Source organism: Meriones unguiculatus, chromosome 3 (genome assembly GCF_030254825.1).
Source record: "Meriones unguiculatus strain TT.TT164.6M chromosome 3, Bangor_MerUng_6.1, whole genome shotgun sequence".
In the NCBI taxonomy this organism is placed as follows: domain Eukaryota; kingdom Metazoa; phylum Chordata; class Mammalia; order Rodentia; family Muridae; genus Meriones; species Meriones unguiculatus.
The window spans coordinates 84,494,948-84,511,563 of NC_083351.1; the positions used below are offsets into that span (position 1 = coordinate 84,494,948).

General features: G+C 39.4%; 1 protein-coding gene across 6 annotated transcripts in view; it reads left to right on the top strand.

Annotated features, from left to right (window-relative positions):
* The window catches only part of Utrn (utrophin), a 524,212-nt gene that overhangs the window by 472,287 nt on the left and 35,309 nt on the right, over window positions 1-16,616 (top strand). For all 6 annotated transcript variants that reach the window (XM_060380271.1, XM_060380270.1, XM_060380269.1 and 3 more), the window contains one exon: window positions 3,143-3,254. In XM_060380271.1, the coding sequence (XP_060236254.1) occupies window positions 3,143-3,254 (112 nt within the window). The remainder of the gene's footprint in view (window positions 1-3,142; window positions 3,255-16,616) is intronic.

Consider the following 16,616-nt stretch of genomic DNA (forward strand, 5'->3'; position numbering starts at 1 on the left):
GAGACCACAGGTTGACACCAAGTATCTTCATCTTCCTCAGCTGCTCTCCATCTTATTTTCATATAGAACTCTTACTGAACCTGGAGCTTGAATTCAAATAGGTTGAACAGCAAGCCCCTGGCATCTTTCTGTCTCCACTTCCCTAGTATTACGATTACTGATGTGTGCTACTAGGGCCAGCATTACTTATGTCAGTTTTGAAGGACCTGAACTCAGAGCCTCATGCTTGTCTGAGCCAGGCCTGCCAGGCTCCATCCATCTTGTAGTGTTCTCATTGTGTCAAGGTCATTGACTTACAACTTTAGAGGAGTCTATGTAGGAACTCTGTACAATGGTTGTCAGAAGGTGACGTGTTTATTCACCTTTCTTTTATTTCCTCTTGAGTAAGTGTGCATTAGACCTCCTAAAACATGTCCAGAGCAGTATATGTTTTAAGCAGAAGACAGCAGTCTCATTTTATTATTGCCCATCACATTATTAGTTATTGTCAGCCTGATACAGTAATGCACTAAGCCTACAAGTAACATTGAACTTTTCTGTAAATTGGAGACATGAGAAGTGTGGGTGTGTGAGTAAATGTAAGATTTATTTTTATTTATGTGTGTGTGTGTGTGTGTGTGTGTGTGTATGCATGTATGTTGTTGGAGGCCCGAGGACGGTGACAGATTTTTTGAGTTGGAGTTTGCAGTTATAATCTATCCAGCATGGGTGCTGGGGACAAAACTTGGGTTCTCTGGAAGAGTAACACGCACTCATATGCACCAAGCCAAGTCTGCAGCTTGTCTGTGCCAAACTTTTGTGAAAATGCCAGAGTTTTCTAATAATCACTTCCAAACTGAATTTAAATTTTTTTCTCAGTTTATTTATTGTATGTGTATTATATTTTAAGTTTGTGTACCATGTACGCACAGTGCCCATGGAGGTTAGAAAGTATGAAATCCCTTACGGCTGGAGTTACAGATGGTTGTGAGCCACTGTGTTGATGCTGGGATTGAACCTGTATCCTCGGGAAGTACAGTCAATGCTCTTACCTGCTGAGCATCTCTTCAGTCCCTCCAAATGAATCTTAATGAAATCTTAGATCTACAGGGTATTTAAAAGCTGAGAACTGCTTCAGTTAAAATTACACACAACTGGTCAATAGCAGCATGCATGAATGAGAGGCTTCATCTCTTTTCATGTAAACAAAATGCAAAGATAGACAACCCAAGAATGGTGCTGCACGGGCACCTTGATTCTCAGCTCTGCCTTTATAATCTCTGCTATCCTCAACCTGTGACTTGAATTTTCATAGTGACAGCCCACTAGCAAATTGACTCTTCCAGATGGATGTCCCTTCTGTCTTTATAAGGAGGTAAAAGGAATGCTCTTCTTCCCAGTTGAGTCAGCCCCTAAAATCCCACTGGGAACACTACCCAGGACGTCATCCTGGGTTTTTCTGCTTACCACCACCAGCAAGCAAGACTGAGAAATATCATTGCTAAAATGTGCTGACAGTACAAGATTTCTTACTGGTGAAGAATACGAAAGAGCTGTCAGCGCTAAACTAGATTCTACTAAGGAGAGATGATGTCAATCATATTTGTCAAGACACATTTGCATCTGTTTACCATATTTTATTGCATGCCTGCATGTAATTCTCAGTAATAAAGAAATGACTTTTAAATAAAATATTATAAAACTTAACTTAGGAACAAGGTATATATCTTCCTCCACAACCCAGAATCCTTTTTAATAAATAAATAAATTACAAAATTTACTTTGTCCCCATCATTGGTAAGATTAACTGTCACTTCTAAAGTGACACTGAGTTCTTTATATATTCTGCATATTAACCCTCTGTCAGATGCTGGTGGGAGTGCAAACTTACCCAACCACTTTGGAAATCAATCTGGTGCTTTCTCAGAAAAACTGGCCCTATCTCAAGATGCAGCAGTATCACTTCTGGCATGTACCATAAAGATGCTCCACCATACAACAGGACATTTGTTCAACCGTGTTTGTAGCAGCTTTATTTGTAATAGCCAGAACCTGGAAACAACCCAGATGTCCCTTAACTAAGGAATGGATACAGAAATTGTGGTATATTTACACAATGTAATACTATTCAGCAATTAAAAACAAGGAAATTATGAAATTTGCAGGCAAATGGATGGAACTAGAAAAGATCATCTTGAGCGAGGTAACCCAGAAGCAGAAAGACACGCATGGTATAAGCAGATATTAGCCATATGATATAGGATAAACATACTAAAATCTACAGACCTAAAGAAGCTAAACAAAAAAGAGGACCCTAGGGAAGATGCTTAAATCTCAATCAGAAGGGCAAACAGGATGGGCATCTGAAGGGGTAGAAGGGAGGGAACATGATGGGAGCTTACTACAGATGTCCTCTGAAAGACTCCACCCGGCAGGGAATCGAAGCAGATCGCAGGCAAACTTTGGACAGAGTGCAGGGAGTCTTATGGAAAAAGGGGGATGGGGATAGAAAGACTCCGAGGGGACAGGAGTTCAAGGAGACCAACAATGCCAAAAAATCTGGCGCCAAGGGAGCTTGCAGAGACTGATGCATCAACCAAGGACCATTCATGGAGAGGACCTAGACCCCCTGCTCGGGTATATCCCATGACAGCTCAGACTCCAAGTGGGTTCCCTAGTAAAGAGAGCAGGGGGAGTCTCTGCCATGAACTCGGTTGCCTGCTCTTTAATCACTTTCCCTTGGTGGTGTGTACCAACCCACAGAGGAAGAGGATCCAGGAAATCTTGCTGGGACATTATAGGATAGGGTCAGATAGTAGGGAAGGAGGACTCCCCTTTTCCCGTGCATTAGGGGAAGGAGATGGGGGGTAAGAGGGAGAGTGGAACCGGAGGAAATGAGGGATGGGTGTATAGTCAGGATACAAAGTGAATAAATTGTATGTGTAAATAAATAAAAATAGATAGATAGATAGATAGATAGATAGATAGATAGATAGACAGACAGACAGACAGACAAATAAATTGGCACTAAGATACAAAGTCCTGCATTTGCAGAGATACACAACCTTGTTTTGCTTGCTGCTTTGGACCTGTGAGGCTTGTTACCAAGTGACCGATTTGGATTAAATAGCAGGAGTGATGCCTGTTCTTTTCTCCATTGCAGGTACAGGAGCCTAAAGCATTTTAACTATGATGTCTGCCAAAGTTGCTTTTTCTCTGGAAGAACAGCAAAGGGTCATAAATTACATTACCCAATGGTGGAATACTGCATCCCAGTGAGTATAGAGCATTTGGATCAGCTGGCCTGTTCTGACATTCATTTGTTTATTTGTTGGTTTGGTTTTTCAAGACAAGGTTTCTCTGTGTAGCCTTGGCTGTCCTGAAACTCTGTAGATCAGGCTGGCTTACAGAGATCTGCTTTCCTCTGCCTCCCTTAAAGTGCTGGTGTTAAAGGCATGCGCTACTACTGACCACCTAGTGCTGACATTTTTCTTTTTTTCAAAATGATGAATAAATGTTAGAAATATTTATTTTTTTAATTAATTATACTTCATTCACTTTGTATCCCCCCATAAGTCCCTCCCTCCTCCCCTCCCGATCCCACCCTCCCACCCCCGCACCCCCTTCTTCACACATGCCCCTCCCCAAGTCCACTGATAGGGGAGGCCCTCCTCTCCTTCCTTCTGATCTTAGTCTATCAGATCTCATCAAGAGTGGCTGCATTGTCTTCCTCTGTGGCCTGGTAAGGCTGCTCCCCCTTCAAGGGGAGGTGATCAAAGAGCAGGCCAATCAGATTATGTCAGAGGCAGTCCCTCTTCCCATTACTATGGAACCCACTTGGACACTAACTAGCCAAGGGCTACATCTGTGCAGAGGTTCTAGGTTATCTCCATGCATGGTACTTGGTTGGAGTATGAGTCTCTGGGAAGTTCCCTGTGTTTAAATTTCTGGTTCTGTTGCTCTCCTTGTGGAGTTCCTGTCCTCTCCAGATCTTACCATTTCCCACTTCTTTCATAAGATTCCATGCACACTGCCCAACAGTTGGCCATGAATCTCAGCATTTGCTTTTATAGTCTGCAGGGCAGAGCCTTTCAGAGGCCCTCCGTGGCAGGTCCCTAGGTTGTTTCCTGTTTTCTTCTTCTTCTGATGTTCTTCCTCTTTGCCTTTCTGGATAGGGATTGAGCATTTTAGCAAGAGTCCTCCCTCTTGATTAGTTTCTTTAGATGTACAGATTTTAGTAGGTTTATCCTATATTGCATGCCTATATGAGTGAGTATATGCCGTGTGTGTCTTTCTGCTTCTGGGACAGCTCATTCAGGATGATCCTTTCCAGGTCCCACCATTTACCATGCAAATTTCATGATTTCCTTATTTTTCATTGTTGAGTAGTATTCCATTGTGTAGATGTACCACAATTTCTGCATCCATTCTTCAGTTGAGGGGCATCTGGGCTGTTTCCAGCTTCTGGCTTTTACAAATAAAGCTGCTGCAAACATGGTTGAGCAAATGTCCTTATTGTGTACTTGAGCCTCTTTTGGATATATGCGTAGGAGTGGTATGGCTGGATCTTGAGGAAGCACTATTCCTAGTTGTCTGAGCAAGCCCCAGATTGATTTCCAGAGTGGTTGTACAAGTTTACATTCCTACCAGCAGTGGAGGAGGGTTCCCTTTTCTACAGCCTCTCCAGCATGTGTTGTCACTTGAGTTTTTCATCTTGGCCATTCTGATGAGTGTAAGGTGAAATCTCAGGGTTGTTTTGATTTGCATTTCCCTAATGGCTAATGCCGTTGAGCATTTCTTTAAGTGTTTCTCTGCTATTCGATATTCCTCTACAGAGAATTCTCTGTTTAGCTCTGTTCTTCATTTCTTAATTGGATTACTTGGTTTGCTGCTTTTCAGCTTTTTTAGTTCTTTATGTATACTGGATATTAGCCCTCTGTCAGATATAGGGTTGGTGAAGATCCTTTCCCAGTCTATAGGCAGTCGTTTTGTTTTGATGACTGTGTCCTTTGGTTTACAGAAGCTTTATCCAGTGCATTTTTACCTAACTTTTGGTAAAACCTGTTTCAAGGATTTATGGGCGTGATTTTCATTGTTTACTTTCTTTTTAAGCATATGTGTTGGTGTTTGTCATGCTGAATTAAGAAAAATTCTATTTCAAATATATTTTGTTAACTTTTCAAGTATATATTTTTATTTTAATCTTAACTTTTTTGGAAACAAATCAAGAATTCATACTGATTTATCTATGTTGAAAATGAAACTTTGCTAAAAATAACCATGTTTCTCTTAGACTTAAAAGATGTTTTCTGAAAAAAGTTGTACATTTTCAGAAATGTAAAATAAAGAAATCAAAAATATCATTCATTTGTTTAGTTTCTGAACAAACTACCTTCTGATATTTTTGCATGTTCTAATTTTATAAAATGTGTATATGCATATATTCGTATACATTTATTTTGACTTAATTTTTTTAAAGAAGCTGTGTAGCCCTAGCTGGCTAGTGCTCACTTTGTATATAGGTATTGAACTTCAAGAAATCCACCTATTTTTGCTTTCTGAGTGCCAGACATGCACGACCATGCTTGCTCTTAATATATATGTATGTATGTATGTCTGTATGTATATGTGTGTGTGTGTGTGTGTGTGTGTGTGTGTGTGTGTGTGTGTGTATTTATTTTCATCTGGAGTTTTTCATTTGATTTTGTAGATAATAGCTGTACCCTATTTTCCTTAGACTATAGCTTCCCGTCACAAAGTATTACTTGAATGAATTACTAGAGTTGGCTTTACCACCTTTAAATTTAGGACTTCAGTTTCCTATAAGCAACATTTAAAAGCATTACTGAGAAAGCAGCAATTTATAAGTGTTATATAAATTATATTTCCATTGCGTAAATGATTAGAAGCTGGTGACATAGGTCAATGAATATGAGTATCTTCATGGCCCAAATACTTGATGCTGAGTCATTTTCCCAAAGAAGTCTTAACACCATATGATACTGTCACATTTGCTAATGTCTTCATTTTGCCATACCCCCCTACCCCCAGCACTGGGCACAATTATGTGGCTCCTTTGATATAAAGCAGCTTTGTCTTGAGATTATCCTTATTTTCTGTTAGCAGTTATCCCTTTGGTTCCTTCCAAATTGTGTCAAAATTTAATCATAGAGTTGAATATTTTCTTTGGTTTAGAGGATTAAGTAACTTTTTGGATCATAAATTTCTGTAAAGGCAGCAGTACTTACAAAATATGCACATATAGTTCTCCTATTCTTAGTGTCTTATTTTAAGTAAATAGTGACTCTTAAATGTGGAGAAGAAATTTCTAGAACATATTGCTGAATTATAATGGATGAAATAATCTTGATGCCTCACACCAACCAGGAAAATATTGCCCCCGAAGAAGCTAGGGAAGTACCATTTATTACAGTTATTAATTTATTTACTAAACCAACTTACCTGAATTCTTATTCTATGCCAGGCATTATTTTCAAATCTCGGTGCCTATTCAAGTGGTAAGGGCAGAGTCTAACCAATAGATGATCCATATGCACATGTGCACATGTGAGTGGTCTGTCTGTACACCCTCGTGCACACAGTAACTGAGTGTGTCAACAGGGGAGTGCTGGCTAAAGGAGAGAGAGGTACAATGTGTGGAGCTAAGCAGAATGGACTGAAGAGTGACAGAGGGCAGCCAGGGTGATGCCTGAGTTCAGCTGTGTCTATACTAAGAGAGTTAGGATAAATCTGCTTACAGACTGGGAGACATGCTACCTATTTACCTAATAATCTTTCTGAGAAATGGTTTTCAAGGTCCTCAGAGAGAGACTCCTGAGTTATAAGAAATCCTCCCCATCTCAGCACCAGAGAGTTCAGAATCCTCAGTCATTTTTGATCAGTCTTTTTGAGGTGGTCAAGGCTCATCTTCAGCTTTAGGTTAGGATAAACAGTAAAGTTTTTGAGCAGCATAGTTTTATTCCAGGTAGATATGCTGTTAAGTGAACCTGGGGGGTGCAAGGAGTAGGCAAGCTTGAGCCATCAGAAATGCAGGTAATGTCTGTTCCATACAGTACACAAGAGAGTCCTTCTAAAGTATAGAGCCACATTGAAACCTGTTCTTCAAACAAGGCACCATAGGAAGCACTGGGTCGAAAGTGAAGTCCCCAGAAAAAAATGAAGAGGTGGGGTACCCTGTCAAGAAGTTACCAGGGATTTTCAAATGTCAGTGAAGGAGCATTACACCAATCTGGGGATGGTCTGAGCGTGGGTGCTCGACGACTGCCTCAGCCTTCTGTCCAGTGGAAGGGAAAATGGTAGGACAAAGCCCCGGTGAAAGCGGTGTCAGGTTGTATGACACCCTTCAGATCGATTTGGATTGGGAAGAAATATAATATTGTAAAGAAATATTTACATGATAATAGCTAGAAATTTAGGGAGCTGATTATGAGGATCAAGTATTAAATGGGGAGATTAAGAGAAGTGGATGAGGCTAGAGAATGATGGAGAAATACTATTTTTATTCTCATTAAATACAATCATTTCTAATAGTTTTCTAGCATCTTCAAGCAATTTGAAATCAAGACATGTTTAATAATCACGGGCCAATGGAAGCCTGCCTGTGGTATGGAAGCCTGCCTGTGGTATGGAAGCCTACCTGTGGTATGGAAGCCTGCCTGTGGTTACTACTGCGTGTGTGAAGTCCCCTCTCCTGCTGCCAGTGCTGAATACCCTTCTCACACACACACTCAATACACAAACCCTCTTCAGCAGTTCTCAACCTGTTCTCATGACCCCTTCACGTCAAACAATCCTTCAACAGAGACCATAAGGAAACACAGAGATTTATATTACAAATCATAACAGTAGCAAGATTATAGTCATGAAATAGCAATGAAAATAATTTTGTAGTAGGGGCCATCACAACATGCGGAACTGTATTAAAGGGTCATAGCATTCGGAAGGTGGGGATTCCCTGCTTTAAGTCATCCCAAACTTTTTATTATGTAGTCTTTTCCAAGTGACTGAGATTCCAGTTTACCCTTTAATTTTTCTGGGTTACACCATCCTTTTTCATACATTTGCCTTTTCCTGAACTTATGTTGTAGACCTATCTGTGTTAGTTTCTACATTTAGCCTATAAGTTTTAGTTCCTTTTTATCTGTGTTGTGCGGCACATCGAATCCAGAGCCACAGGCATGCTAGGCAAACAGCCTACCTCAGAGCATGCCAGACAAGCAATCTATTACAGAGCTTAAACTATAACTTTTTCTAAAGTACCTAGATAGAGCTGTAAAGTGAGTCTTAAAGGCATATTCTTTCTTTAAATGGTACGACATGACTTAACTGCTTTCCTTTTTTAACCCCCACCTACATTCTTCAGATCTTTTAATTTCTCTTTCTGCTGTCTTCTTTTTAAACAAGTTGTATTTATGGTCCATCCATCTTTCCCTTAACATCCACCTTAAAAATGGGGCTTAAATAGGCACTTGTTTTTTTTCTCAGTAAAATGATAATAAGTGATACTGTGTGTTAAATGGATGTGACCTTTCCGTAAACATCTTGATATTTGCAGTTCTCACAACCCATCTTCATTTCTGGTTAAGAAAATGGTCCATTCAAGTTACTGGCTCATCCCTTTTTCCTTCAAGGTCACATTTTACCCTGCTTAATGCTTTTATTGCTAAAAAGTGTAATTTTTAAGCCTCATTTTATGTCCTTTGTACTCCCCAAAGATTTCACCAACCTATCAGCTTATTATTTGTGACAATGTTTGTGTTTAAATGTAGGAAGACTAATGGTGTATGAATTAGCTATAATGATTCATGAAGATATTTTATTATGCTGATAATAAAATATTTACATGAGGAAATGGAGCAGGATTTTTCTTTTTCTATGAAATTATCTTTAACTCTTACTACCTGTGACTATTCTATAATCCAAATTTGTACTTTAATAATTCCTTCGGTAAGCCCAATAAAAATTTATGTTCAAGAGACAGCATGACTATATTTAAAGCATATCTCCTTTCTCTGTCCATTCACTTGCATCCTAACTTTTTTCAGAAAAATACTTCAACTGATAATTTTAGAGGAATCCTTGTAGCATCCTCTCAGAGTTGGACCTCTGGTAATATGGTACATTATATTAGAAGCATGCAGTAAACAAACCATTTACATCCTGAGCAGAAAACAGAGAAAAATGCAGAGAGAGAGTTTCTCACAATCTCCTTCAAGAGCACTCTGCCAGTGACTTGGGCTCCTACCAGGCCTCACCTTCAAAGGTGTCCTAACAAGAACACCCCTGGAGACTACTTTTAATACATGGACCTTCAGGGAACAGTCAGCAACCTAGCTTAGCCTCTTATATGCTACTGTAACAGACCACAGATAGGTGATGTGACATGAGCAGCCTTTTATTTGGCTAATGTTTCTAAATGGCCAACTGTTGGGCAGTGGGCATGGAATCTTATGTAAGAAGTGGGAAATAGTGAGATCTGGAGAGGACAGGAACTCCACAAGGAGAGCAACAGAACCAGAAATTTAAACACAGGGAACTTCCCAGAGACTCATACTCCAACCAAGTACCATGCATGGAGATAACCTAGAACCTCTGCACAGATGTAGCCCTTGGCTAGTTAGTGTCCAAGTGGGTTCCATAGTAATGGGAAGAGGGACTGCCTCTGACATAATCTGATTGGCCTGCTCTTTGATCACCTCCCCCTGAGGGGGGAGCAGCCTTACCAGGCCACAGAAGATGACAATGCAGCCACTTCTGATGAGAACTGATAGACTAAGATCAGAAGGAAAGAGAGGAGGGCTTCTCCTATCAGTGGACTTGGGGAGGGGCATGTGTGAAGAAGGGGGTGCGGGGGAGGGAGGGTGGGATCGGGAGGGGAGGAGGGAGGAGCTTATGGGGGGATACAAAGTGAATAAAATGTAATTAATTAAAAAAGAAAAAGAAAAGCCAAGCTGGAAGGGACCTCATGGGGCAAAGGCTGTCTAGTATCATTTCATGGTAGGAGATGGAAGGGCAAGTATTAGGATTATTTTTATAAAATTGTCTTTGTTTCTCAGTTTCTCTCTTAATCCGGCTATCACACAAATAATTGAGACTCTATTATATTATTTTAACAAGCTTCACAGCACAAGAACTGAAGAGTTATTAATCCATTCCTAACCTTTTAAGCTAATTTGGCTTCCTCCCAGAGTACATTCCAGTGATACTTGGACTTTGTAGCTTTCCTTGCTGAGCTCTCGTTCTCGCCACGTACCTCTTGGACATCTGCTCAATCCCCTACTGCCTCCTATAACTCCTGCTACCCAAGCTGGCAGGGACATTCAGCACTATTCTGTCCCCTGCTCAGCGATTAGCTGTAAGCTGCATCATTGGTATATCAGGGGACAGTTGGGGAGCAGTGTTTATAAAACATTGAGACAGGAGAGTCTCAGAACAAGGACTCCAACCAGATATGGAGGATACAAAAATCAGCATTTGAATTACATCATAATAACCTTATGCCTACAGGCAAGACAACTCATGTGTGAGAATGAGAGGAGAGTGCCAAACACATTTTGTATCAGGAATCTTCACTGTTAGAAGGTAGTTCTTGTGATCTAATCCACCCGTAAGCATCTGTGATGTCATCCACTCTTAAGGATCCCAGCTTTCAAATTTTTCAACACATTTATGTAATAAAACCATTTTCCTCTCCATAGTGAAAAGTCCTTTAATTCTGTCTTCTTTAAATGTCACTGTTGTAAATAACCAAAATATTAATTTGAATTAGAAAAATAATTCATGTTATTAGAGAATGCAAAAAGACTTTTTTTTTTAAGTTACTTTACAATTTCATCTCTATACAATTTTGTGTAGCTGAATTTTGTTTTTATAGTAGTCATTATTAGGGGCCAATTATTAGGGTCTGACACATGCTAGGCAACTGCTTTCCTATGAGCTCCATCCCAGATCTTTTTAAAGGCATTGTTATTTTGAGATAGGTTTTCAAAGTTGCTCAAGTAGACATCGAGCTTGCAGTCTTCCAGCACCAGCCTTCTGAACGGCTGGAACTACAGGGCTGCCCTGCCAGAGCCAGCACACATTCCTAGCTATAGCTACAGTGCCATCCAAAAAGGCTGTGGAAGTCACTGATGTTACAACTGACAGTTGTAACAACATCTCCATATTTGGCAATTAGCATTCTACCCTATGACACTATCAGTTTGATTCCTGAAAATTTTAAAGATTCTATACATAAATGAGATCATGCAATATTTGTTTCTGTATTTCTGAGTCATTTCACTCAGTATAATGTCTTCAGGTTCATCTGCATTGTCATAAATGGTAGTAATTCCTTTTATAAGGCTGAGTAATACCCTCACCTCCTCCACAGTGTGTGTGTGTGTGTGTGTGTGTGTCTGAGAGAGAGAGAGAGAGAGAGAGAATGCATGATTTTCTTTGTCATGTATAGTAGGATATTTAACCTTACTCTACGTCTCAGGTCCTACCCATCATGCTACAGTGAATGTGAGAGTACTGTACCTCTTTGAGAACTTGATGTTACTGTCTTTGATTGTGTTTCTAGACGGAGGAATTCTAGATCACTTCATATTCATCTTTTAGCTTCTTTGAAGGACATCAGACCAATATTGGTTGTACCAATCATTGTATCTTTAAGTTTCAGAGTTGTGGAGTGCACATGATTTGTAAGAGTGTGTGCAACTTCTCAGTGTGACTGAGCACTGTACAGGGTTAAATGCTAAGGAGGATGGGAATTGATTGTAATCTCACAAGAGTCACCAAGAGATGAGTCAAGATTGCTACCTTGCCACAGAGCACAGCTGAGGTTGATTGCCAAAGATTTTTCATTGCTCAGCAGCTTTAGAGTTAGACAGTGATAATTTCAGTTGACTGCCAAAGGAGTAAGAAATTCCCGAGTAGTTATGGAATTGTGATTGTCATGAGCTTTCCTCATTCTGAAGAAACCTTTTGCAGGTGAAGGGGTTGGAGATGAAGGTGCTGAGGTGAGGAAACTTTTATTTGTATCCCCTCTGCCCTCCACAAAGAAAAAGGAGATGAAGGCTCCTAGGAGCCCAGGAAATGGGAGATTTTTTTCCCCTAAGTCACTGCTTTTAGACTGGATGGTGTTTTGAGTCCTGGCAAGGTCTAAGGTATAGTCATACCCTAATATTTAACCAAAACGAGATGTAGAGGGTTTCAGGAGTGAGATGACATTTAAGACATCATCACTGCATCTCTAGAAAATGACAGGTTATACCTGTGTGACAGTTTATCTTTAAATAGGCTTCAAGAATAACTTTTAGAAGGTGAGGCTGAAGGGAAAATTGTATGGGAAGGAAAAAAAAATCTTCTCATTTTTAAGACCACAGCTAAAGATAAATACATACAACTCATTTAATGCCAAGTTTTCCTGGACCCTGGGGCTTTCATAAGGAAATGAAGACTCAGGGAAATGGGGACACCTGTTTTATTTAATGCTAAGGAGTTCATGAGGAGTGGACAGCAAGAGGAGTCTAAATGAATGAAGAGGTTGTTACACAGCTCATGGTACTGGAGAAATGCAAAGTCTGCTTGTGAAGACGCTGCTCCATGTCCTGTGTCTTCAAATGATGTCCTTGCCGTTTGTTGCTGCTGTAGCAGAAAACACTTGCAAATGAATAATTTACAAACTACAGTTGGTTATTTGTCACATAGTTTTGGAAGCTGAGAAATCCAAAATGGAAGTCTGCATCTGGTAAATGACAATTGTGTCATGTTATTTCATGCTGTAGGGCATCACAAGATAACGTAAAAGAGGAGAAAACAGAAAGAGCTGAACTTATCCATTTCATCAGGCACTGGCATCAGTAATAACCCTCATCTGCCATAACATTAATCCATTGATGATATCAGAGTCTACATTACCTAATCAGGTCTTAACATCTGAGTCTTCAACATCTTGTATTGGGAATAAGTACAATTTGTGGGATGACATAATTTGTGGGATGCTTTCAACACTTAGTAACAGGTAAAGATGGTGATTCCTACCTCTCCAAGGGAGGCTTCATGGGTTTCTTTGTGGGAGAAGATCAGAAAATAACCTTTCTGCCTCTGCTGTTTTCTTCAAATGCCATAGTTTGGGGTAACATGTACTGAATCCCATTGAATATAAAACTATAAAACTGCCTTTCTCTTGGCTTTTATATGGTACCATCATCAGCACCAGAATTCCTTTATGGAAAGAGTTATGAACATGCTATAGTGGAAATATGTGAAAGCAAATGGAATGCACAAGCTTGAAGCATAAAAGTAGATGGACAGAGGCTGTGTGTATGTGCCAAGAGACAGAGGTACCACGAACTTAGGGAAAATGAGAAATTGAGAGTGCAGTATGGATACATGCGGGCTTCAAGATATGAAATTTCAGGCTGCCTAGGATGGAAAGGTAACTTGAGAACCATATTAGCTAGAGATGAAGAGACTAGATATTTGCAAAAATTTGTTGCCCAGAAGGACAGAGGTATTGACTACTTCCAGCTTCTCAGTGTTGGGCTTGAGTCACCATAAATCTTCTAGCTCAGTTGAAGGTCATTGAACAGAACTGGTTTGTGCTAGTGGTTACACTGGGATTTACTAGGGGGAATGAGGAAGCACCTCTGTGGAGAACAACTTACCAAATTAATATCACTTGAAACAGATTGATAGTGTAGTTTTTAAGTAAGTGTGTGGTCGTATCTTCAGTCCTTAGAAAAAAACTATGTTTAATCAAAGCTGTATGGATTAAGACCTTATCCATATTTCATATAAGGTGTTACTTCCCATAAATAGAAACAACGAACATTTGTAGACCAATATGGCTGTGAATTTCTGTATGCTATTAACTCAAACTGAGATCGTTTTTTTTTTTTAATTTGACAGTACAGCTAAGGTTTCCAGATACCTAAATTGTGTGTGTAGTTGTAGTTGTATGATTTGTTTGTTTATATAAAAAATCCAATAGTAGCAATGTGTTTCACAATCATATCAACAATTTTCTCAGGTTCTATAGCCAACTGAACCAAAGGATAGAGACTTCCAGGGTACTATAGTAAAAAGTGAATGTTATTTTAAAAACAGATTTCAGCCTATTTGTCATGCTGAAAACAGTGTGAAAAAGAAGAGGTATGGGCAAGTAAAAAGAAATTACGAAGAATAAAAGCCGACAGAGAGAATTTATTAAAATGATTGTCCAGTGAGTACAGAGAATCTGAGGAGAAGTTCATCTTATCTCCTGGGCTATTTGTACAGGATTCAACTCAAGGTCTTATTAAATAGCTATTTTTACAGCAAAAATTGTCTTTCTTGGGGGTAGAGGCCATGGTGGTCTATTAGGATTTGGGCTCCATATATTTTCCTCATGTTCTAAGTCACCATGGCCTAGGTGTTAAAGTACAAAATTTTTCTTTTGTTTTTGACCTTTTGTCTATATAATATTATTCCTATGAATTTATAGATGGATAAATAACCCAATGTTTTATTCACTGTGTTTTTGGAAATGGATAGAATCTAAATATTACATTAAAAAACACATTTTAAACTAATACTAAATTGTACCTTTTTAATTGTATTGGCAAAAGTAAAAAAATCAAATAGGAAGAATTAAAAGGGACAAATTGGCACCATTTTTTTCTCTTCTCCCTTCTGCCAGCATCAGTGTGTGTTCAGAAGGCTGTGAATATCAACTGTAAGAAAATGTGTATTCCTTCCTTGTTAAATTGGCATGGTTTGTGTTGGCAGCCCTGCTTCTTCAGATGCTCTTTGGGATATTGGCCAATATGCTAAAAATGCAGCATTGTTTCTATTTCTCTGACTTCAGCATCCTGAAGTGGTTTTTCTCAACTCTTATCTCCCTGGTGTTGGTTTCCCAGCAAGTCTGGTACATTTTCATGGTGCCATTAGCTCTTAGGGCAAGGCTGCAACAAGCCCTGCTTTCTATTGGTGGCTTATTACCCTTCTTGTTCTTGGTGATTCTGTCAGTGTTACTTAACTTTTACTTTCCTGTTTTCCACTAAGACTTAAATATCTTTGAGTTTCTCTTTTTTTAATTGAATTTTTGTTTTTTATATTAATTATAGTTTATTCATTTTGTATCCCCCCTGTAGAATCCCCCTCATTCCCTCCCAATCTCACCCTACCTCCCTCATCTCCTCCAATGCCCCTCTCCAAGTCCACCAATAGGGGAGGTCCTCCTCCCCTTCCCTCTGACCCTAGTGTATCAGGTCTCATCAGGACTGGCTGCATTGTCTTTCTCTGTGGCCTGGTAAGACTGCTTTCCCCTCGGGGTGGGGGGTGGTCAAAGAGCCAGCCACTGAATTCATGTCAGAGACAGTCCCTGTTCCCCTTACTTCTCTTACTTATTTTAACAAAGCCATAGAATTCAAATGTGTCTGAATTTTACCTTGGTGAAAACAATGAAAACCCAGGGTTAGTTTTGTTATTAAAACAAACAAACAAAAATTTCTGTATCTCCAAGCCTTTTGATAGTGAGATGGAGCATTCAGCTCTGAAGTGTTCATGTGTCCCTCAGCTCTGTCTTCAAGCAGTAAGTCTTGCTAATGAGTGTGCTTTGCTTCAACAACTCCAGCTTTTGTACATGGTCCACATGACATTTCATCATTTACTCATGTGTCAAATGACTATGCACTCTACATGACCTTGACTTACAGCGTAGCACTTCTGTATTTTCCTATGTATAACTTACTAATATTTGAATTTAATAGTTGAAAAATCTAATGTCGGGATGTTTGTCATTGACAGAGATAGAGATAATATGTTACTTAAGCTATGAACTGATCAAGAAAAACACTGTGAGCTTAAAAATAAATGTAGTTTTGCTTATTTTGAGTTCTTTTTTGTTATTTGGTTTAAATTGATCTGAAATTAGCAATTGTGTTTTGTCCTTGGGGTTTTTTGGCATCATCACAAACAGTGTGTTCTGTGTGGTGTTTGCGGCTCTCTGGTGTTTAGTCATGAATGGTTCTTGAGTTGAAGTGGAAGAGCAATTTATTCAAGGAGTCACTTAGCAATAAGTAGCACAGAGGTTAGCATCTCTGAATTCTAGATTTTTGGCACCTTGGCCTTGCTTTTTTGTTTGTAAGTCACATTAATGAGAGAGAAATGCCTTTCAGTCATCCATCAATGTGCTTGAAGTGCAAGAGTGTGCTGGGGTCAACTTTTAAGCTACGAATATGCAGTCTAACATTTGGAGTTAAGGACACAGGGATTCATGCATGTGCATTAATAGATAGATACGCAATGGAAGCCAAAGATAATTTCACAGTATACTCCATCTTGATGTGACTATACTTGTTCTCAATTAAGAAGGAATTGGGGAGAAATTTAAAATAGTCCTGATGGGGTCTAGAGAGACATGGTTTAGTGCTTAAAAGCACTGGCTGCTCGTCCAGAGGACTCAAGTTTGGTTCCCAGGACTCAATGTGGCTGCTAACTATCTGTAACTCCAGTTTTAGGGGATATTATGCCTTCTTCTGGCCTATACAAGCATTGTACATGTTTGGAGTACGGACATGCATGCAAACAAAATGTACATGCAAACGTATATAAAGATTCTATATAAGGATTTTTTTGTATTTTATTAT